We start from the raw sequence: 23,177 nt of genomic DNA, 5'->3' as shown, positions 1-23,177 counted from the left end.
CGACCCTGGCCGTGTTGGGCGTGGCGGGGGGGAGCGTGTTCTGTGGCCTCATCATGGAGTTGTGGCTCGTCATCAGTACGGCACAGCGTAGCATCACGTAGAGTACTGGGAGTTAAAGAGTCCGTGCTGCAGTTCCGTGGATTGCCGATGGTTCCGGGTACCTGGTTCTCGGAAGAGAAGAGTGAACTGCGGCTCCCAGAAGGCTCTGTTGTTCTGTTTCCGTTCTCCGTTCAGAGGGAAAGACGAAGCTGACCGGGAGTCACGAGGTTGTTCCTCTTCTGCCCGCCGTGGCTCTGTGTGCTCCCTGGCCAGCTTTTCTACAGCACGTGAGTGAGGCCTTTGGCTTTGGACTCTCTGACTTATTGGATTTATTCGCTTCAGTTCCAATTATATTGCATTGCACTGTATAATCTCGCATTCTGCTGTCATTTGTAGTGAGTGTGGGTTTTTTCCTTAGCTGGTGGCTGTTGTTTTTCCTTGTCCCGGCCCATCTCCCTACTTTTTCCCTGCCCCCCTTCCCTTTTTCCCCAGGCGTGGGTCTGGGGGTCCTATCGTCCCTTGTCATGCCAGTTGGCTGAACCAGGCTGAACCATGCTAGGCCTGACCTCCCCCTGTGGAGAAACAGGATCGCAGAATCCTAGAGTCGAGTTGCAGGGGACCTCTGGAGGCCGTCTAGTCCAACTCCCCTGTAACGAACAGGGACGCCACAGCTAGACCAGCTTGCCAAGGGCCTTATCCAGCCTTGCCTTGAAAGTCTCCATGGACAGCACACCAACCACCAACGCTCAGCAACCCATTCCAGTGCCTCAGCACCCTCACTGCAAAAGATTTTTTCCTTGTACCTTACCTAGACCTACCCTCCCTGAGCTTGTAGCCATTTCCCCTTGTTCTGTCGCCACAGACCCTGCTCATGAGTCTGTCCCCTTCTTCCTCGGAGCTCCCCTTTAGATACTGAAAGGCCGCTATCAGGTCATACTGCAGCCTTCTCCTCTCCAGGCTGAAGAGCCCCAGCTCTCTCAGCCTGTCCTCCTCGTGGGAGAGGTGTTCCACCCCGCGGATCACGTCTGTGGCCCTTCTCTGGATGCGCTCCAACAGGTCCGCATCCCTCCAGTACTGAGGCCTCCACACATGGATGCAGTACTGCAGGTGAGGCCTCAGCAGCGCTCAGCAGAGGGGCAGAATCACCTCCCTTGACCTGCTGGTCACGCATCTGTTGATGCAGCCCAGGGTATGGTTGGCTTTCTGGGCTGCGAGGGCACACTGCTGGCTCATGTCCAGCTTGCCATCCACCGGTACTTCCAGGTCGTTCTCGGCAGGGCCGCGCTCACTCTTTTCGTCCTCCAGTTTTTTCTTGGGAGTGAGGGTTGCCTCGACCCAGGTGCAAGACCGTGCATTTGGATCTGTTGAACCTCTTGAGGTTCCCCTGGGCCCAGTGCTGCAGCCGGTCTTGGTCCCTCTGGAAGGCATCCCATCCCTCTGGTGCGACGGTTGCACCCCACAGCCTGGTGTCATCAGCAGACTTGCTGAGGGTGCTCTCAACCCCACTGTCAGTGTCACGGAGGAAGATAGGGAAGAGCCTGGGCCCGTGACCACTGCCCTGGGAGTCTGTCCCAGAGCCCGACCACCCTGTCCGTGATGAACCTTTCCCTGATGCCCAGGCCAAATGTCCCCTGACGCAGCCCCACGTCGTTCCCTGGGGTCCTGTCCCTGCCACCAGAGAGCAGAGCTCAGCGCTGACCGTCCTCTCCACTCATAAGGAGCTGCAGGCTGCCGTGAGGCCTCCATTCAGCCTCCTCTGCTCTGGGCTGAACAAGGCAAGGGACCTCAGCCGCTCCTCATACGCCTTGCCCTCTGGATCCTTCAGCATCTTTGGAACTCTCCTTTGGATGCTGCCTGCTCGTCTGCGCTTCTATGACGGGTTCTTCCTACACTGTGGTGCCCCTGTTGGGTCCTTTTTAGGTCAACACCCTCGCATTTAAATAGAGGGGAAAGCAAGTAATTGTTTGTAAAAGCTTTCTAGTTGCAAATGGCCTTAAGGATGTAAGCTCAAAGACTTGGAGGGGTTTTTGGAAACCCACAGGTTCATAGTTGACTGCGCTTTATGAGCTCAAGGTTGGGCTGGACGGGCACCTTGGCTCTCTTGCAACCTAGCCTACCCTGTGGTCTGTGACCCTGTGCTTGGCATGGCGGTAGACTCTGGTGGACTCCAGAGCCGTTGCTGGAGGGAACATCTGTGAAACCAAATTCAGCAGAAATTCGTGGTCTGCTTTTTCTTGCATAGCTGCACTTTCACAGAAAGACCCGCAGGACTGTGCTCTTTTTTGCCGTCAGGCACTGGAGGAGAACACGGGTTTGTCAGTTGCTAAGCTGAATCACCTGCCAAATGTTGGTCTACAATCAAATTGTTGCATTGGCACACCAGAGAAAGGCTACACCCATCTGCCCCCCGCGCCTCCCCAGACTACCCAAAGAAATAGATGCAGAAACCCTCAGCTAGGGTTAAGGGGGGGGTTTATTTTCTTAAGAACAGGAACGTGTTGGCCTTTTCCTGTTCTCAGGGGAGGGGAAAGTATTTGGTTAGATGTTATTGGCTTCTCGGTGGCCATGGCCGTGTCTCCCGCAGCAGTCGGATGGGTGGCTGGAGCTGTGGCTGTCATGGCCGTCTGATCGGTGGTTGTGTCCATGCCTCAGGTGGTGTTCTGAGCAGTGGCTGGAGCTGTGGTTCCCGAAGCTGCTTGTTTGGTGGTGGCAGCTGTGCATCCTGTCGTTTTGATCATGTCTGTCATGCCTGGGCCTCAGGACATGTCCATGGGCTCCTCGGGATCCACTGCTGGATGGGGGATGAGGAGCCCCATGCCATTTACTCCCCAGCAGGTCCTGCTGGGGCTGGAGGCAGACTGATCAGAGTCCACCTCCATGGGCTGCACAGCATCCACCGCAGGATGGGGGATGAGGAGCCCCATGCCATTTACTCCCCAGCAGGTCCTGCTGGGGCTCGAGGCATACTGGGGGGGCTCCACCTCCATGGGCTCCTCGGGATCCACTGCTGGATGGGGGATGAGGAGCCCCATGCCATTTACTCCCCAGCAGGTCCTGCTGGGGCTCGAGGCATACTGGGGGGGCTCCACCTCCATGGGCTCCTCGGGATCCACTGCTGGATGGGGGATGAGGAGCCCCATGCCCTGCACTCCACAGGGGCTCGTGCTGGGGCTCGAGGCATACTGGGGGGGCTCCACCTCCATGGGCTCCTCGGGATCCACTGCCGGATGGGGGATGAGGAGCCCCATGCCATTTTGCCCACAAGGGGCAACGCTGCTCTTTGTGGTCTTCTCTGGGCACCTGAGCATTTTCCGCAGAACATGCCTCTCACGGCGAGCACGTTGAGATCTCCAGCCTGGCCGCGGACGGAGGATAAGATTCTCTTGCACGCCGTTCTGCGATCTCTGCGTGTGCCTCTGCAGCACGCCATTCTTGGGCTGATGAAGCACAGGTGTGTTCTTCATCTTGTCCCTTCCTGGAGACTAGAGACTAGTCTCTGGTGGGCTGCACAAGAGAATGGGCACAAGAGCGATGGCTCTGGCTCTCACGCACTAGTGCCTCTTGTGCGCCCGTCGCACTTGGTCTGCGTGCCAGGTGGCGTCTTCCTCTGCGCTTCCTGGCACTGCCTCTCTCTCGCCCCACACCAAGGTGGGCAACCGCCTGCCTTCCTGCTCTGGCTCCTCTCCCGTCCACGCACGCGTGGCACCCAGAAGGCCTCAGCTCGGCAAGTGTGGGCCAGCTGCCGGTGCTCCCGTACTTGTGGGGCGCAGCACAAGGGCGTGGCAGTGGTGGCCATTGTGATGTCTGCAGGCCACTGCAAGGGCCACTGTGACAGCGTGTGATGCGTGCGGCCGACCCTGGCCGTGTTGGGCGTGGCGGGGGGGAGCGTGTTCTGTGGCCTCATCATGGAGTTGTGGCTCGTCATCAGTACGGCACAGCGTAGCATCACGTAGAGTACTGGGAGTTAAAGAGTCCGTGCTGCAGTTCCGTGGATTGCCGATGGTTCCGGGTACCTGGTTCTCGGAAGAGAAGAGTGAACTGCGGCTCCCAGAAGGCTCTGTTGTTCTGTTTCCGTTCTCCGTTCAGAGGGAAAGACGAAGCTGACCGGGAGTCACGAGGTTGTTCCTCTTCTGCCCGCCGTGGCTCTGTGTGCTCCCTGGCCAGCTTTTCTACAGCACGTGAGTGAGGCCTTTGGCTTTGGACTCTCTGACTTATTGGATTTATTCGCTTCAGTTCCAATTATATTGCATTGCACTGTATAATCTCGCATTCTGCTGTCATTTGTAGTGAGTGTGGGTTTTTTCCTTAGCTGGTGGCTGTTGTTTTTCCTTGTCCCGGCCCATCTCCCTACTTTTTCCCTGCCCCCCTTCCCTTTTTCCCCAGGCGTGGGTCTGGGGGTCCTATCGTCCCTTGTCACGCCAGTTGGCTGAACCAGGCTGAACCACGCTAGGCCTGACCTCCCCCTGTGGAGAAACAGGATCGCAGAATCCTAGAGTCGAGTTGCAGGGGACCTCTGGAGGCCGTCTAGTCCAACTCCCCTGTAACGAACAGGGACGCCACAGCTAGACCAGCTTGCCAAGGGCCGTATCCAGCCTTGCCTTGAAAGCCTCCGTGGACAGCACACCAACCACCAACGCTCAGCAACCCGTTCCAGCGCCTCAGCACCCTCACTGCAAAAGATTTTTTCCTTGTACCTTACCTAGACCTACCCTCCCTGAGCTTGTAGCCATTTCCCCTTGCTCTGTCGCCACAGACCCTGCTCAAGAGTCTTTCCCCTTCTTCTTCGGAGCTCCCCTTTAGATACTGAAAGGCCGCTATCAGGTCATACTGCAGCCTTCTCCTCTCCAGGCTGAAGAGCCCCAGCTCTCTCAGCCTGTCCTCCTCGTGGGAGAGGTGTTCCACCCCGCGGATCACGTCTGTGGCCCTTCTCTGGATGTGCTCCAACAGGTCCGCATCCCTCCAGTACTGAGGCCTCCACACGTGGACGCAGTACTGCAGGTGAGGCCTCAGCAGCGCTCAGCAGAGGGGCAGGATCACCTCCCTCAACCTGCTGGTCACGCATCTGTTGATGCAGCCCAGGGTACGGTTGGCTTTCTGGGCTGCAGGGGCACACTGCTGGCTCATGTCCAGCTTGCCATCCCCCAGTACCCCCAGGTCTTTCTCGGCAGGGCCGCGCTCACACTTTTCGTCCTCCAGTTTTTCTTGGGAGTGAGGGTTGCCTCGACCCAGGTGCAAGACCGTGCATTTGGATCTGTTGAACCTCTTGAGGTTCCCCTGGGCCCAGTGCTTCATCCGGTCTTGGTCCCTCTGGAAGGCATCCCATCCCTCTGGTGCGACGGTTGCACCCCACAGCCTGGTGTCATCAGCAGACTTGCTGAGGGTGCTCTCAACCCCACTGTCAGTGTCACGGAGGAAGATAGGGAAGAGCCTGGGCCCGTGACCACTGCCCTGGGAGTCTGTCCCAGAGCTCGACCACCCTGTCCGTGATGAACCTTTCCCTGATGCCCAGGCCAAATGTCCCCTGACGCAGCCCCATGTCGTTCCCTGGGGTCCTGTCCCTGCCACCAGAGAGCAGAGCTCAGCGCTGACCCTCCGCTCTACTTGTGAGGAGCTGCAGGCTGCCGTGAGGCCTCCCCTCAGCCTCCTCTGCTCTGGGCTGAACAAGGCAAGGGACCTCAGCCGCTCCTCATAGGCCTTGTCCTCTGGATCCTTCGGCATCTTTGGAACTCCCCTTTGGACGCTGCCTGCTCGTCTGCACTTCTATGACGGGTTCCTCCTCCATTGTGGTGCCCCTGTTGGGTCCTTTTTAGGTCAACACCCTCGTATTTAAACAGAGGGGAAAGCAAGTAATTGTTTGTAAAAGCTTTCTAGTTGCAAATGGCCTTAAGGATGTAAGCTCAAAGAGTTGGAGGGGTTTTTGGAAACCCACAGGTTCATAGCTGACTGCGCTTTATGAGCTCGAGGTTGGGCTGGACGAGCACCTTGGCTCTCTTGCAACCTAGCCTACCCTGTGGTCTGTGAGCCTGTGTTTGGCATGGCGGTAGATACTCCAGAGCCGTTGCTGGAGGGAACATCTGTGAAACCAAATTCAGCAGAAATCTGTGGTCTGCTTTTTCTTTCATAGCTGCACTTTCACAGAAAGACCCGCAGGACTGTGCTCTTTTTTGCCGTCAGGCACTGGAGGAGAACATGGGTTTGTCAGTCGCTAAGCTGAATCACCTGCCAAACGTTGGTCTACAATCAAATTGTTGCATTGGCACGCCAGGGAAAGGTCACGCCCATCTGCCCCCCGCACCTCCCCAGACTACCCAAAGAAATAGATGCAGAAAACCTCAGCTAGGGTGAAGGGGGGGAGTTTATTTTCTTAAGAACAGGAACGTGTTGGCCTTTTCCTGTTCTCAGGGGAGGGGAAAGTATTTGGTTAGATGTTATTGTCTTCTCGGTGGCCATGGCCGTGTCTCCCGCATCAGTCGGATGGGTGGCTGGAGCTGTGGCTGTCATGGCCGTCTGATCGGTGGTCGTGTCCGTGTCTCAGGTGGTGTTCTGAGCGGTGGCTGGAGCTGTGGTTCCCGAAGCTGCTTGTTTGGTGGTGGCAGCTGTGCATCCCGTCGTTTTGTCCATGTCCGACATGCCTGGGCCTCACGACATGTCCATGGGCACCACGGCATCCACTGCAGGATGGGGGATGAGGAGCCCCATGCCATTTACTCCCCAGCAGGTCCTGCTGGGGCTGGAGGCAAACTGATCGGAGTCCACCTCCATGGGCTGCACGGGATCCACCGCCGGATGGGGGATGAGGAGCCCCATGCCATTTACTCCCCAGCAGGTCCTGCTGGGGCTGGAGGCAAACTGATCGGAGTCCACCTCCATGGGCTCCTCGGGATCCACTGCAGGATGGGGAATGAGGAGCCCCATGCCCTGCACTCCACAGGGGCTCGTGCTGGGGCTCGAGGCATATTGGGGGGGCTCCACCTCCATGGGCTCCTCGGGATCCACTGCAGGATGGGGGATGAGGAGCCCCATGCCCTGCACTCCACAGGGGCTCGTGCTGGGGCTGGAGGCATACTGGGGGGGCTCAACCTCCATGGGCTCCTCGGGATCCACTGCCGGATGGGGGATGAGGAGCCCCATGCCATTTTGCCCACAAGGGGCAACGCTGCTCTTTGTGGTCTTCTCTGGGCACCTGAGCATTGCCCGCAGAACATTCCTCTCACGGCGAGCACGTTGAGATCTCCAGCCTGGCCGCGGACGGAGGAAAAGATTCGCTTGCACGTTGTTCTGCGGTCTCTGCGTGTGCCTCTGCAGCACGCCATTCTTGGGCAGATGAAGCACAGGTGTGTTCTTCATCTTGTCCCTTCCTGGAGACTAGAGACTAGCCTCTGGTGGGCTGCACAAGAGAATGGGCACAAGAGCGATGGCTCTGGCTCTCACGCACTAGTGCCTCTCGTGCTCCCGTCGCACTTGGTCTGCGTGCCAGGTGGCGTCTTCCTCTGCGCTTCCTGGCACTGCCTCTCTCTCGCCCCACACCAAGGTGGGCAACCGCCTGCCTTCCTACTCTGGCTCCTCTCCCGTCCACGCACGCGTGGCACCCAGAAGGCCTGAGCTCGGCAAGTGTGGGCCAGCTGCCGGTGCTCCCGTACTTGTGTGTCGCAGTACAAAGGGCGCGGCAGTGGTGGCCATTGTGATGTCTACACGCCACTGCAAGGGCCACTGTGACAGCGTGTGATGCCGACCCTGGCCGTGTTGGGCGTGGCAGGGGGGAGCGTGTTCTGTGGCCTCATCATGGAGTTGTGGCTCGTCATCGGTACGGCACAGCGTAGCATGACGTAGCGTACTGGGAGTTAAAGAGTCCGTGCTGCAGTTCCGTGGATTGCCGATGGTTCCGGGTACCTGGTTCTCAGAACAGAAGAGTGAACTGCGGCTCCCAGAAGGCTTCGTTGTTTCATTTCCGTTCTCCGTTCAGAGGGAAAGACGAAGCTGACCGGGAGTCACGAGGTTGTTCCTCTTCTGCCCGCCGTGGCTCTGTGTGCTCCCTGGCCAGCTTTTCTACAGCATGTGAGTGAGGCCTTTGGCTTTGGACTCTCTGATTTATTGGATTTATTCACTTCAGTTCCAATTATATTGCATTGCACTGTATAATCTCGCATTCTGCTGTCATTTGTAGTGAGTGTGGGTTTTTTCCTTAGCTGGTGGCCCCTGTTTTTCCTCGTCCCGGCCCATCTCCCTACCTTTTACCTTTTCTCTGCCCCCCCTTCCCCTTTTCCCCAGGCGTGGGACCGGGGGTCCTATCGTCCCTTGTCACGCCAGTTGGCTGAACCAGGCTGAACCATGCTAGGCCTGACCTCCCCCTGTGGAGACACAGGATCGCAGAATCCTAGAGTCGAGTTGCAAGGGACTTCTGGAGGCCATCTAGTCCAACTCCCCTGCAACAAACAGGGACGCCACAGCTAGACCAGCTTGCCCAGGGCCTTATCCAGCCTTGCCTTGAAAGCCTCCATGGATAGCACACCAACCACCAACGCTCAGCAACCCATTCCAGTGCCTCAGCACCCTCACTGCAAAAGATTTTTTCCTTGTACCTTACCTAGACCTACCCTCCCTGGGCTGAATAATCCCAGAATTATCTCTTTTCGGTGTTCAGTTCTTTTTGTGAGCTTTTTTTTTTTTTTTTTTTTTTTTTCTTCTTCTTTTCTAAAGCACATTTTTGACTGTTTTTCACTGTTGTAGGCCTTTTCGAGGACATGGGGTCTCGCTTCAGGACCTCCCCCGTTCTATTCCCTCCTCTGTGGTGTAAATTAGATGCTCTGTTAAGGGGTGTATACTTAGCAATTAGAGTACTTAAAGTGCTAATTGTGCTGTAATAAACTGCCATTTGCTATTCACCACATTTGTGTCAGTGTAGCTGATGACCCTGACCAGGTAGATGGTATGATGAGCAGAGGCTAGCGCACAGGCTTCTGAAACAGTGTTCAGCATTTCACACGGAGTAAGACCTTTTGCTTTGTTATCTTTGAATCTATTATTAAAGTTACTACCCTTGAGTTTTCCAATGTGCTCCAAGAAGAATATGGTAATGAAACGTGACCATCCTAATCTACTCTCCCCCAGATCACACCAATGTCACCCCATGTAGGGGAACACATAATGTGAGGTTATGAGGGTTATTATTCTGGTGCAGATTATGAAGCAGAAGAGAATATGGAGAAAAGGAAGGAAAAGAGAGACAGGAAGGAGAGACAAGAGATAAAAGACAAAAAAACTATATCCTCTTCTTCCTCATAGATGGCAGTACTTCACCTCTTGGTGAAGATGTATTTTGGTAGCACTGTTATCAAGAGCAACCCTGAATCTTCTGTGTTTGTCTCTTCAATATATCATCTACTCTTTGGAAACTTTGGTGAATCTGTTTAGGGAAACTCTGAGGGAGCTCTGACACAAAAGCATTTGTGAACCTTTCAGTGAAAGCACACGAGGGGGTCTTCTGTCAAGCAAAGTCAAAACTGTACTCTTAATGCAACACCTTTTGTACTTACTGTCAGACTGAAGGGATGAAATCTTAGATAACAGTGTGTATGATGGCAAACGTCTTAAGTCATTCAAGGAATGTATTTTGGAGTGTGGTATGAATATTCTTTTGAAAGGTATAAGAGGATGAAGGACTGTACATTTTAAACAGCATAGACTTACAGCTTAGGAATGCTTCTGTCCCAGATTCCTCTATGCAGATTCACTTGCAATAATAATTATAGGAAAAAATAAATTACGAGTAACCAAATTACATGGCATTGGCTTTTTGTGATTGTCTGTGATAGCAGCAGACTGGTTCCAGTGATTCCAAGATCTTCTCAGTACTGAACTTTGTAGACAAGTCATATAGTTGGAGTTACCCTGTCAAATGCTGGTGGAAACAAAATACAAGTAGCTTGGAAGCCTGCACAGGCTGCCACTAATTATTTCTGCCAAGAGCAAGCCTCTTTGTCATGCCATAAGCTATGAATCATAGAGGATGTGATTTGAAGTTAAATGACAAAAAAAGTACACCCCATGGTTGCCCTATTTGATAGTCTTCAATGCATATGAAAATGAGAATGTGATCTGTGGGAATACAGACTATTCAGAGCAGCAGCTGTGAAGCAAGATAAACAGCATGAAAACCAAGGACATCTCCAGAAGAAGAGGAAAGCTAAGTCAAATAAGCTGTGTGATAGCTGCGTGATGACCACAGTAATTGGAAGAAGAGAGTGTGACTCTGATTGGATAAGCACCTGTATGAATGGTTATGGAGTGTTTGTGGAATACTCTGTTGACATGTAAAGGTGGATGGGAAAGTTGTAATGGAGGATGGGAAAGCTAAAAATGGGAACTTGTGAATGTATATAACTGATGTGAGAACATGTAATAAATTATTTGGATTGTTCACATCTGAGCCTGTGCATCAGATGCTGCAGTCATCTGTTAATTTTTTGTTGTTAATTACTAGGTGATTATATTTGACATGTTTTCTTCAATCTAGGGTGAAGTGGGAGAAGGAAATGATTGGGTGTTTTGTTTTTTATATACAATATATGAAGTCTTGTTCTACATTTCAGTAGTATCTTCATTACTTGTTTCTACCTTATATAGCAACTGATGAAACCTGTTAAACTTAATGGGAATCCTCCTGTCTTCTGCAGACAGCAGAATGGATCCAAGATCTGCACTAAACTGAGATCCTTCTCTTTGAACAAATACAGTGCCACCCCTTCTCTGAAGGCTTTGACTCTCTCAGATTTCTTAAGAGCACTCCTCCCAGTGCTTGCTGTTCTCTTTAGTCTCTTTCAAGTAATAGCTTCTTCTCTGCACTTCAGAAAGATGACCATGCATCTGGAACATGTACCTGCGGGCATCACTAAAAAGTAATTGCATAACAAGAAGTTTTGGCTTGGCCAGCATGGTTACTAGATCTGCTTAGTAAGCACACTTGGTGCATGCACTCCTCCCTCCTCACCATCCTTCTACCAAGTGCAGCATGAGAGGCAGAACCCAGGCTTAAGTCCAGCAAGTGAGTAGCCAGTAAATCACAGAATCACAGAATGACCTGGGTTGGAAGGGACCTCAAGGATCATGAAGTTCCAACCCCCCTGTCTGGCAGGGCCAAATCTTAGCTTCCCTTTGAGAGCAGCAAAGGGATTGTGACTGAGTGCATGTATGGGAAACTTAATCACAGCCTGAACCTCTGATGAAACCATCTGAGGCAAGTGCTGGGTCAGCTGTGGCAATACAGGTGAAGGTAATTCAGCTGCACTCCCGGAAGGGGTACAGCTTGACTCCACCCCTCCTAGATTTCATTTAAGGGCTGACCACCACTAAGGCAGCATCTTTTTCTGGAGGTTGTTCCTTTGTCAAGTTCTGGTGGCAAGCTTCAACATTTTCCATCTTGACTGAAGGCCTCAGAGTTGGTGAGTTTTTCCCATAGATATCCTCTGTCTATCTATTTACAACTATTCTTGTACTATTACAACTGTACATTACTATTCTTGTATCATTCTAGCTATACTTAACTATTCTTGTGTTATTCCCACTGTACAGTGCATAGGGGTTAATGGAAATGCTGTACTTCTGTTCTAAGAGGCTGCTGACATGTATTAGACTGCACATATTTACAGTTTTCTGATTCTCCCCAACTGAGCAAAAAGCGCATTTCTGAGAATAAGGCCCAAGTACTGCTGTAAGTTAGATAGATCCCAACTAATATTTTATTGCTGATTCAACAGACATTGAGACTGCAGGCAGCTTTTCTACCCATAGTAGGACACACACCTATGCTTAGTAAATGCATAGTAATGATTGTGATCCTTTGGGAAGCATTTGTAAACTGGCTTCCAGCTCACAAGTGCCTTTAGTCTCAATTCTGTAGTCACAGCCACAACAGAAAGGCAGTGATCTATCTGCTGGACTGGTGCTTGCATACCAGACATTCCTTATGGAGGTGATGAAGAGGGGTGAGAGTTTGTGGGGCAGGAGGAATAATGGGAGAGTTGTCTGTGCCTTCAGATATCTGGGGCCTGCCTACCAATTTGAATTGTAAATAGTGTTAGAACACAGCTATGGCAGACTGTTGTTCCTAAGAATAAGCATCTGATTCCTATTATATGTGCAAGACGGAAAAAAAAAAAATTAAAAAAAAAAAGATAAATCTTTGCAAATTCAACATATACTTCTTCTCAGAGACTAGTATTTATATGAATAATTATATTTTTATTTTAATTTGTACTAATATTTATATAAATATGCTAATAACAATACGCAGGCAACATCAGTTTATAGTTTGAGACCTTATAGTCTTCCTTTCTTAATGGCACAAATCTTTTTCCTTCCCCTTTCACTGTCATAAACTGTTCTCATCGCTGTAATGCTGGAAGGCTGTACAGAGGCGTGTGTCTGATGGAGTCAGCAGCACAGATTCCCTGCTGTCACAGGCAGGAAATCAAGCTCTCCCTTAAAATTAATTAGATTTATTGCTGTAGTCCTCAGTGCCATCCTGCTGTCTGGGCAGTGGGTACCTCTGGAAAGAGTCCAGCTCTATCTTCCTTGGACCTTCTCTTCAGGGGTTTTCAGACACTGATGAGATGCCTCTGAGTGTCCTTTTCTTCAGGCTGAGCATCCCATCTTTCTTAGCCTTTCCTCATAAGGAGAGCTGCACCAATCACTTCATCATCTCTGTGGCCCTTTGCTGTCTCACTCTGTTTGGTGTGAGTCTCTTCTGTACTGTGGAGTTCAGAACCTGTCCCAACACTTCAGATGATGCTCTACCACTGCTGAGCAGAAGGGAAAGACCACCTTCCTTGGCCTGCTGGCAGAGTTCTTAATGCAGCACAGGATAAAAGGGCTGCATGAAAGACAGTTTACATCCATTTGTTCTTGTGCTTATGTTTTCTTTTGAACTTAAGTAGCACTGTGGTTTCTAACTGGCCTGAAAGGAAGCATAAACAGCCATATCCCCTCTCAGTCTTCATTTTGCTAGACTAAACAAGCTGAATTTTTCTAGTCTGCTCTTGTTTGATAATATTCACCACTCCCCAGTCTTCACAGCAACCCATTTGTGGGTCTGTTCCGCTTTAAGCTCTTCTTCCCTAAGTGATTAACACCAGATCTGTGGTGATTTTTCCAGGTGGAGTCTCAGCAATTCTTTTCACAGTGCAATTGGTACCTGCTCTCTCACTGTAGGAAATAACACAAGTGATAAAGCCTCATCTGAGGACATTTTTTCATGGTATCATGTGGTTATGAATCCAATTTCTATACCCACAGTCCTACTCTCCTTGCTGTAAACAGATGTTAGGAAGGTATTTGAGTCTGGAGGAGAGGTGTGACTTGAGGTGAAAAAGAGATGGCATAATTATTCAACATTAACAGCAACACAAACACAAAGAGATCCTTTGGTGTGTCTTTATTTTACCTGACAGCAGAAGGATGTGAACTACATAGCCTGTGAACTGCTATTAGAGAAGGACTGAACTGCTACCTGTATCTGAGATTTGGGTTTCAGGGATGTTAAATTCCCTGCCACAAACCAAATTCTCTCTGCATGTGAAAAAGATTTCCTTCAGATTCAGTGAACTTCAGTCACAATTTCAGAATGTATTTGAGCAATATAAAGAATTATTCTTATTTCCTTTTCCACTCTTTTGCTTCTGATCAATTTCCCGGGTATTGATGCATTAGGCTGATTCTAAGCACATTTAATTCTGTGAACATAACTTTACATACATAGGTAGCAGCAACTGGTAAAGTTCCAACAGTAGTTTGGCACTACTTCCTGCTAAGTTATAAGAGACAAGGAACAAAGCTCTGTGCCCCCTCTTCTTCAGTGAGTTGAGCAAAGCTATTGTCCTATGTAATGTGGTGACATACATTAAAAATTAAGCAGATACCCTCAGTGATGTGTTCATGTTGTCTACTGTGCTGCACAGTGGGCTGAAGTTTCTAAAAACCTTTTGCAATATTGTATCAGTCAGGAAAAACATCCAGTCTGATCAGTGGAATTGCATTTGGTGTGTTTTCCCTCACAGTAAGGAATACCTGAGCTTGAAGGAGGATTGACTGCATCTACCTCAGCGTAGATTAGATTTACTGTAATTGTTCACCTTCAGCTCCAGTCTGCAGTCTGCTTAGTAACCTGGGGTGGGGATGGAGGGAGCACTAGGGTCCTAATATGCAGGTAAAAATCAAACAGATAATTCAAAATGCCTGTAAATAAGCCTGTAAGAAGAAATTTAACCTATTCACCACTGAGTCTGCAAGCTAACCTTACTGCTTACAAGAAGAAACATTCTATGAGAAATCTATGTACATGTATTTTAAACAACAGGAGAATGTTTGGGCATATGTATTCTGCATCTATTCCTAACACTGACAATTAAAACTACTTCTGAATATCAGAATTGAATCTGCCACCCCTTTCTAGGCCTAGCATGTTGAGTGTGTAGGAGGATTTTCATGCCTCTAGCAGTGTTTTAGAGATTTAGTCAAAGCAAGTGTCTGATAAGAGAGAGGTGGCAAACATCCAGCCCAATTAAAATCCAGCTTGAATTTGGACACAGAAAGGAATTGGAAAATCAGCCTGAAAACCTCCCTGGGGGCATTGGGCACAATCCTGCTCACATGTATCTTGTTACTTCAATATGTTTGTCCACAGGGCTTACCTACAAAGTCTAGTGAGACAGAACTTGGGTTCACAGGGTACAGTTGTGGATAGTCACTTTCTTCCTTGGGTGCTCTCTAAATGTCTGCATTTTATTCAACAAAAGAAACACAAGTTTGCATGCACAACAGGTCACAATTATATGTATGAAGTCATATTTTATCCCAGCCACCTGATATCAAATGTTTCTTCCAGGTCTTCTTTCTATATGCTAAATGCTATTTTAAGGAACAAATGGCTATCCATCTTTCTTCTTTTCATCAGCATCAGTAATTTATCAACTACTTTGCAATTTATTCTGTGTAAGTAAATTTGGTATTAAAAACCTCCAGGGTAAGCATCTTTTAGACTTCAGATGCTGTAGAATCAAACATTTCATCTTTTTCTTGACACATCTAACACTGAAAGACAAATAATTGCTTTATTTCCCATGCTCTCACTGCTGCTAACTTCCCCTCATCTCCAGCCCTTGTGACACAGGATGGAATTAGACATGCTGGTGTTGGCATGCGCCAGTCAGGCACAGCAAGATGTATGTATGCTAAGGGATATTGCTGGGAAGACAGATATTCCTGCCAGTCTCCTGACATTTCTTCCTGCCTTTAGCTGAAAAAAAGGAGGGCAATGGAATGTTGTGCCTTACCAGAAGGATCTCAGGCATTTACTCTGGACACACAGTGTTGCTCCCTAGTTTCTGTATCATGAAGTAGAGCAGTCTGTCTTCCTGCTCAGAATATGCAGGAAGGTGTGAACATGCCTTGATGTCAATCTGCATTATCTGTGTTATGCCTTGGGGAAATGAGGACTTGAAGCACTACACCAAACTAAAGTAAGGAGTAATATTTTCTCTCCTTACTGAACTGCAGATTGGTGGATAAATGCATGGAAATGGAATCTACTTGAGCAGAGATGATTGGATTAGATGACCAACCTCCAGGGGTACATTCCAACCCCTAAAATTGTGTGATTCTGTGAAACTAATAGAAAGTAAAAGCCATATAAAAATTCAATCCTCACCCTAGTGATGCTACAACATTTCTGTTGACCACAATCATGCAAAACAGAAACGAAATACTGGGGGGAGGAGAGGAGAAGGTAAGCAGGAACCAGAAAAAGTAGTCAAGGAAGGATGGCTTTTGAGAATGTTGCTCCTATGCTTACCTCCTTGCTCCCTCCACTTATCATCAGCATCCACTTTCTCCAGCTCTCATCTGTTCTCACTGTAGAAGCAGAAGGCTGTCACATCTCATCTGGTATCTCCCCTCCATCCATCTGCATGTCTAGAATAGCTGGCAGGTAATTCTGACGGATGAATGACCCATCAGTAAGCCTCAACAGTTACCATGGGGCATGTAAGCTGATCAAGCTTAAGGAATAGTGACAGTGAGAAACATTCATTCAGAGATGCTACTGGTAAAGATATAAAGGGTTCCATATTGTAGCTATGTTCAGTGGGGAAATTCAATGCCAGAAGACAAGCTTCTTATTGGTATGAATTGCACTTGCTTCCTTCTGCCATTTTGTTTGTCATCTTGCAGTATATTCCAAGCATTCTCTTTCCTCCTCAGTGCAAAAGCAGTTACATGCAAGAACAAGAACTATCACTGAAGTCTGATTCAAAATATTTATGAACTGCTACTCATCAGAAAAAAGTACAAACAAAGACAAAAAGTAATCAATGTAAATATATGTGTTTTTGAAACATAGTGGTAGAAAAAGCCATATTTGAGGTCTCATTTCTCTTTTCTTTTTCATATGTGTGTGTATATATATATTTACCTCTTCTTTGTTTTTCTTCCCCCTACACCCCGTTTTCAACTGTTCAGTTCAATTTGCAGGCTTGCACTACGCTACTGGTATTAAAATAACTGATCTTTCCTTTGCCATTTTTGTATGTTAAGTGCATTGCAGATTGAGTCAAATAATTACCAGCTCTCCAAAACTTTTCTTCAAAATGAATGTCATTTCCAGTACAAGGCATGTTTTCAGATGCAGATACACTGGGATATTTGACAACAACAATATATATTACTCTCTTTGCATCCTGACATGCTGCTGTAAGCAATATGTGAACAAGGTAATAAAAACAGCTGGATTTTAGCATGCCAACTCTGTATTTCCTGACTATGCTTTATGGAGGACACTAAGTTTTGAGAGTTCCATTTGTCTCCTAGCTTTTTCAGCTCCATGTTTTCACTTGGAAGTGCATGTATGTTTATCCTGCTGTGCATCTAGTGATGTTTCCTTGTCTGGAAATGGGCTTACTTTTACGATGTTCTTGTAAAGCTGTGGTACTGCATATTGTTCAGACAGCACTAACTATGTAAAAAAGGGGGGAAAAAATAGGAAGAGTAAAAGCTTTAGAAACAGAGATTGTGAGGGGAGAAAAATGGAGAATTTAAGATTTTGCAATGGCTTAAATAAAGATAATAATTAGGATGACTAAAGTTGTCTTGAAAATGTTTTCTTAGCATTTATTTATTTTAGAAACTATTTTTCCCAATTATAGAATCACAGAGTTGTTTGAGTTGGAAGGGACCTTTAAAGGTCATCTAGTCCAACTCCCCAGCAATGGACATGGATTTCTAATGTTAGATCAGATTGCTCAGAGCCCAGCCCATCCTGACCTTGAGTGTATCCAAGGACAGGGCATGGAATCCATCGCATCTCTGGGCAACCTGCTCCAATGTTTCAATTCCTTTATTGTTTAAAAATAAATAAATAAATACAGCCTTTTAATTATATCCCCTCTTTTAGTTCAAAGCCATTTGCCCTTGTCTTATTGCAACAGAAGCTGTATCTGAGTCATGGCAACCCCCCTCTATCCATGAAAGATGAAAGGACAGATCATGCCCTGCTGAAAAGGAGCTGGGGGTGCTGGTGGATGAAAAGCTGGACATAAGCCAGCAATGTGCCCTTGCAGCCTAGAAAGACAACTGTACCCTGGGCTGCATCAACAGAAGTATGGCCAGCATGTTGAAGGAGGTGATCCTGCCCTTCTACTCTACATTGCTGAGGCTTCACCTAGTGTACTGCATCCAGATGTGGAGTCCACAGTACAGGAGAGATATGAACCTGCTTGAGCATGTTTAGAGGAGAGCCAAAAATGATCCAAGGGATGGAACACCTCCCCTCCAGTGACTGGCTGAATGAGTTGGGGCTTTTCAGCCTGGAGAAGTTTCTAGAGAGATCTGATAGCAGCCTTTCAATATCTAAAGCACGTCTGTAAGAAAGAACAGATTCTTCTACAGGGTCTGATGTGACATAAGGGAATGTGGTTTCCAATTAAAGGAGGAGAGTTTTAGATTACATATGAGGAAAAAGGGTTTTATAATAGGGGTGCTGAGGCAATGTAAGTGGTTGCCCGGAGATGTAGTGGATGCCCTGTTGTTGGAGACATTCAAGGTCAGGCTGGACCAGGCTGTAAGCAACCTGATCTAGCTGCAGATGTCACTTTTCACTGCAGGGGAGTTGAACTAGATGACCTTTAAGAGTCCCTTCCAACTCAAAAGGTTCTGTGACTCTATATTAAAAAGAATCAGACTCAGTATAGGCCCCTGATGGACACCATTCATCGCTGATCTGCACTGACCACTACTGTCTGGTTATATACTTACAAACATTTCTTCATCCATTGAACAGTTCATCCACCAAATCCCTACATTTCCAATTTAGAGAGAAGGATGTTACGCAGGACAGTGTCAAAGGCCTTACTGAAGTTGAGATAGGTGATATCAGTGGCTCTTCCCTTGTCCATTGATGCAGCAACACCGTCATAGAAGGCTACAAGTCTGGTAGGAACTAGGGAAATAGGAATGTACTTGCTATCAGCTCGCTTGTTTGTAAAATTTTCATAGCTGTATTTTTTACTGAAGAGCACACGAGACACATACAAATAGATATTTATATGTCCAATTGAATGAGTTGCTTTTCCAGGGCATTGCAGATTTAAAGCTCTCATCTTCAGTATCCCTCTACCTGAGCAAAAAGAGAAACTGGAGCTACAAATGTAGCCAACTACTTACTTTCACCTTCTTCATCATCCCAGAGCTCAGTACTTAGAAACCTTTTTATCTCTTAGTACCCATTTCAGTCATAACACACACACAGTAGATAGCAACCTCCACCACAAAGGTGTCTATACGTGCAAATCTTGAGGAGTTTTAATTTAAAAATAAACTTAGGAAAACTGAGATACTTTTGTGTTAGTGAGCATGATGCTCCACCATATAGTATCACTGATATTACCTTCACTTTTTATTTAAATGCTAATAAAGTTTCAAAATGCCATGTCACATAGCGATCTCTATCTTGGATGTAAGCACAGCCCAGAGCATCTTGCAGAACCAAATCAATTTGTTTGTAATAAATCAGTTTTAAATACCTCTTAAAAACTATCTGATTAGGTCATTTCACAGAAAACACAGGCTCCGGTAATCACATCATCAGATAATAACAATTACGTATATATTAGTTTTATACTCAAAATTTAACTGTGATCAACATGGTTATGCTAGAATAATTATCTGCAAACACATCCTGGGTTATTTAGTTTCTGGTTCAGTTTTGGACGGTGGCAGAGTCTGTATGACCTTGGTAGAACGACAGGCCTTTGGGGTTTCATAAAGCTTTTTGCTGGTCTTTTCTTGTGAGATGGTAGTGAAGAACTCCTTTCCACTGAGACTTTTGACCACAGATCTAATGCCCCTCTTCTCTCACAGCCAAGAATTTGCTATCCTAGAACATACTCCCCTGGCTCTTATATCATGATTTCTTCTCTCTTTTACAGGGTTTTAAAAACCTGCTTTCCAACACTGAGTTATATATATACACACCAGTTTTAACATCCAGGTCCATTAGAAGCTAATCATTTTTTCAGACTTGATGATTCTGTCCGGCACATTGAGAGGATATTTCTGTACAAGTACAGATTGCTCTCTGGGCTGTCTAATGATTTTATGCGGCCCAGAGGACATAACTCTCTTACTATTGTGCAATAATGCCAAAGGTTTCGTGGAGACCAGAAGAGATACATTCTGCTACATTCATGCTGCCTAATAGATGTTGTCAGGTAGAGTTACAAATGTTGCCAAAAGCATTTCTTCCAGAGAACATAAAGTTGGTGGAATCAGCCCCCTTGATGTTGGCAGTTAATGTGAATAAAAGTCCAAGAATCCTTTTCTCAATTACCTAAAAAAGAAAAAGAGAAAAAAAGAAAAAAACAAACAAAAAAAAACCCCAACAAAAAAAGGGATTTCACAAGAAGAGAATAGCTACAGTCTATGATAGGACAAAATAGACTGCAGCTCCCTTTTCAAACTTGTTTGCATGTCTGGCTTTCTGTACGTGCAAATGCTTAAGTATCATTCACAAACCTATTCCAGATAACAGCGAATATTCCTTCCCAAGACTCTTCCCATGGCCAAAATCTTAGGCAGTCTCATAAGGACGCTCTTCAGTTTCTCATTAGCTAATATCATCGTTTTTATTTAATCTTGCAGTGATGCAGTTTTCCAACAAGAAGTGGAAAATAGAAATAGAAGGGATTATTCTCTGCCCCATCTGTTGGATGCTGTCTCCTTCCCAATAGCATCCAAGTTTTGCAGAACTCAGTTTCTGCAGAGCCATTCCAGACGTTATGCTAAATTTTGAGCCAGCGCTTCCTTCCTTCTGGGCTCTTATAGTATACAGCCATAAACAGGATGCTTCATTTCAACATCTTTCTCAGTTGAACCACATACTTATGATGCATTTCATAACAAACCTAACTCCTGACGTCTACTTCCATGGGCAAGAAATATGTGCATGCCAGCTTCTGCTAGTGATGTTCTCCAGATAGCCGGCTCTATTTGGATAAGTCTCTCACCACGCTGAGTGCATGTCTCATATTTCCTTTCAGCATTCCTGTGACCAGTGGCCATTCAGGGGCAGCAGGACTGACATTCGTGCTTGTCTGCTCACAGCTCTTCTGAGCTGCTTTGCAGGGCTCATCTGGCTGGTGTGGTGTGCAGCAGCGGCAGTCATTTTTACCTCTTTTTGAAAGGCCTGCTGTTTCTCAGTGCAGCTATCCGTCTACCCAACGTGTTTTGTTTAGCCCATTCTCCCTGCAGTAGTTTAGACAGAATAATCCTGGCTGGATTTTAGCCTGCCTTCAGTAAGCAACATGATGCAGATATCAGTGATTTTGCAACCTGGATTCCAGCCATTTAGTTGCACTAGAAAACAGGGATTGAAAGACTGGGAAATATTTTGCTGAAGCTAAGGAAACACTTCTGGCAAGAGGACCAGGCTTTAACGAGACAGTTCAAATAAAAGCCCTCCTGAGATCATAAGCTTGCTGCGGTTTATCTGACTGGCTTATCCATTAAGAGCGAGGCCGTCCTCGGAGCGCTGCTAACAGGCGTTACTGTTTGTAATGCTTTTCCCTGATGTGAGCGGACACAACTCCTTCCTGCCGTATTTGGGCAGGCACTTGGCAAAGCCTGGTTGCTATCTGGGAGAAGCAGGTTTGGCACTTCGCAGATTTGGAACGTAACCGTGGTGCCCCTTCGGCTCACGAATTCCCAGCTGTGACCCTCAGGAGGGTACAGACCACCGCACCTCACCCTCACAAAGGGAGAAAAGGAGGGCGCCGCGGCCGTCTCACAGCCGCCGAGGGGGCGGGGATGGAGAGACCGCCCCACCTCCCAGCATCACGCGCCGGGAGGGCAGCTTGAGGGCAAGGCGCAGCGCCCGGCTTCCCCGTCCCTCCCTGCGCTTGCGTCGCTCCTCCCTTCATTTCGCCGCCGCGGGGCGCTGCTCTGCCTTTTCTGCCGTGGCTCACCGTCCGTCGGTGTCGGGCTGAGGAGAGGCGTGGTGGCTCCCATCTCCGTGCCGAAGGCGCTCGAGTTTTTTTTTCGATGCTGTTCGGCGCCTCCCCGCCGCGCTCGCGGCGGAAGATGGCGGCTGGGATTGGCGGGGCGGCAGTTATGCAAACGATGCCGTCGGCGGGCAGCGCCAGAGCCGGCTGAGCGGGGAGGCGACTGGGGCTGCGCCGCCGCCCGTCCTCCGCCTCTCTCTCCTCCTCCTCCTTCTCCCCCTCCTCCCCGCCCCCCCCGGCCCCTGCCTCGCCCCGGCCCGGCATGGACGTTGGCGCTGCGCGGTGCCGCTGAGCGGGGCCGCCCGGCGCAGAGGAGGGGGGGGGGGAAAGATGTCGGACACCAAGGTGAAGGTGGCCGTCAGGGTCCGGCCCATGAACAGGAGAGGTAAGCGGGGACCCGGGCGGGTGTGGGGAGAAGGAAGCGCGCCCGCCCTCTCTCCCCCGACTGCAACCCCGTGCCGCCTCTCCTTGCAGAGCTGGAGCTGAACACCAAGTGCGTGGTGGAAATGGAGGGCAACCAGACCGTGCTGCACCCGCCGCCTTCCAACAGCAAGCAGGGAGAAAGGTAAACGCCAAGCCGGGGTGTGGGGGGAGGCGGTGGATGGCAGCGGGCACGGCCCCGAGCTCAGCCCGACAGCGGGCTGTCCGGGAGGGGCCACGGCGGGGAGCGTGCGCTGCCCCTTGGGGAGGTGCGCCGAGATCGGGCGGTAAGGAGCTGAGGTTGGGAAGCAGGCTGTGAGAACGCGCTCAAATAGTCCCGAAATCTGGCGTGTAGTTGTGATGCCCCCGTAAAGAATACCCTTGGAAGGAATCCAGAAATACCAGCGCACCAGACTGTAAAAATAGATCAGAACAGGAAAAGATTTCTTTCCTTTGAGGGAGCGTGGGGGAAAAAAAAAGGCAAGGGGGGTGCAGGAGAGTGCTGTTGTGTGCTTATCTCTTCGGTTACCTGTTGACAGCCCCGCTTCGTCGAGCTGTTAAATATTTGCGATGCCGTGAAGCGTGGATTCATTTTTGTGGTTATTGAGGTTTTCATCTGAACGCATCCTTACTGTTCAAGATTTCATTAAGAATATATTTGAGTTTGTAATAGCAATGAAGAAACTAGTGTGAGGAGATATATATATTTCTTTCAAAGGCAACACTTCAGTAGTTTTCCAGCAGTAAAGGTCTGGACCTTCTATTCTTTGTTGCCCAAGATGTGAAGGCCCCTCTCACGTGAGTGTGAATACAGGAATATAGCTGCGATGGTGCCAGTTCAACTGGAATCCTACTCATGTAGTTTTTAGGATCATTTTATAGCTAGTGTGTTGGCCTGGGTCTTGAGAGAGCCGTGCTTGTTCCCAGCTCCTTTCAGAGATCTTTGTGTGACATGCAATTTGCACCACCTCTGTGTAACATCACGTCTGTAATATGGGGATCTTGGTTTTCTTGAGACTACTTTAGAAAGTATGTTTTTGTAATTGTTTATTGATCTGTGTGCGTGTTGTTTGCCACAACGCTGCTATAGTCAAATCCACTTGCTTTAAAGAGTTAATACTATTCTTACAGGTATAAAGCATGAAATACAAATAAAGCTTCAAAAGCAATGACAAA

The 23,177-nt window shown here is 48.4% G+C and overlaps 1 protein-coding gene across 4 annotated transcripts in view; it reads left to right on the top strand.

The window, feature by feature from the left end:
* The first annotated feature begins 21,498 nt into the window (after positions 1-21,498).
* KIF13A (kinesin family member 13A) overlaps positions 21,499-23,177 on the top strand; it is a 108,759-nt gene continuing 107,080 nt past the window's right edge. For 3 of the 4 annotated variants that reach the window (XM_072328737.1, XM_072328736.1, XM_072328740.1), the window contains exons 1-2: positions 21,499-21,966; positions 22,056-22,146. In XM_072328737.1, the coding sequence (XP_072184838.1) occupies positions 21,912-21,966; positions 22,056-22,146 (146 nt within the window). In that variant the 5' untranslated portion in view covers positions 21,499-21,911. Of the gene's footprint in view, positions 21,967-22,055; positions 22,147-23,177 lie in introns of those variants that run through there. The other variant, XM_072328739.1, reaches the window with a different exon arrangement.

This window comes from Excalfactoria chinensis, chromosome 2, assembly GCF_039878825.1.
Source record: "Excalfactoria chinensis isolate bCotChi1 chromosome 2, bCotChi1.hap2, whole genome shotgun sequence".
Taxonomy (NCBI): Eukaryota; Metazoa; Chordata; class Aves; order Galliformes; family Phasianidae; genus Excalfactoria; species Excalfactoria chinensis.
The sequence above is the reverse complement of the archived record's forward strand: the minus strand, read 5'-3'. Positions and strand labels throughout refer to the sequence as shown.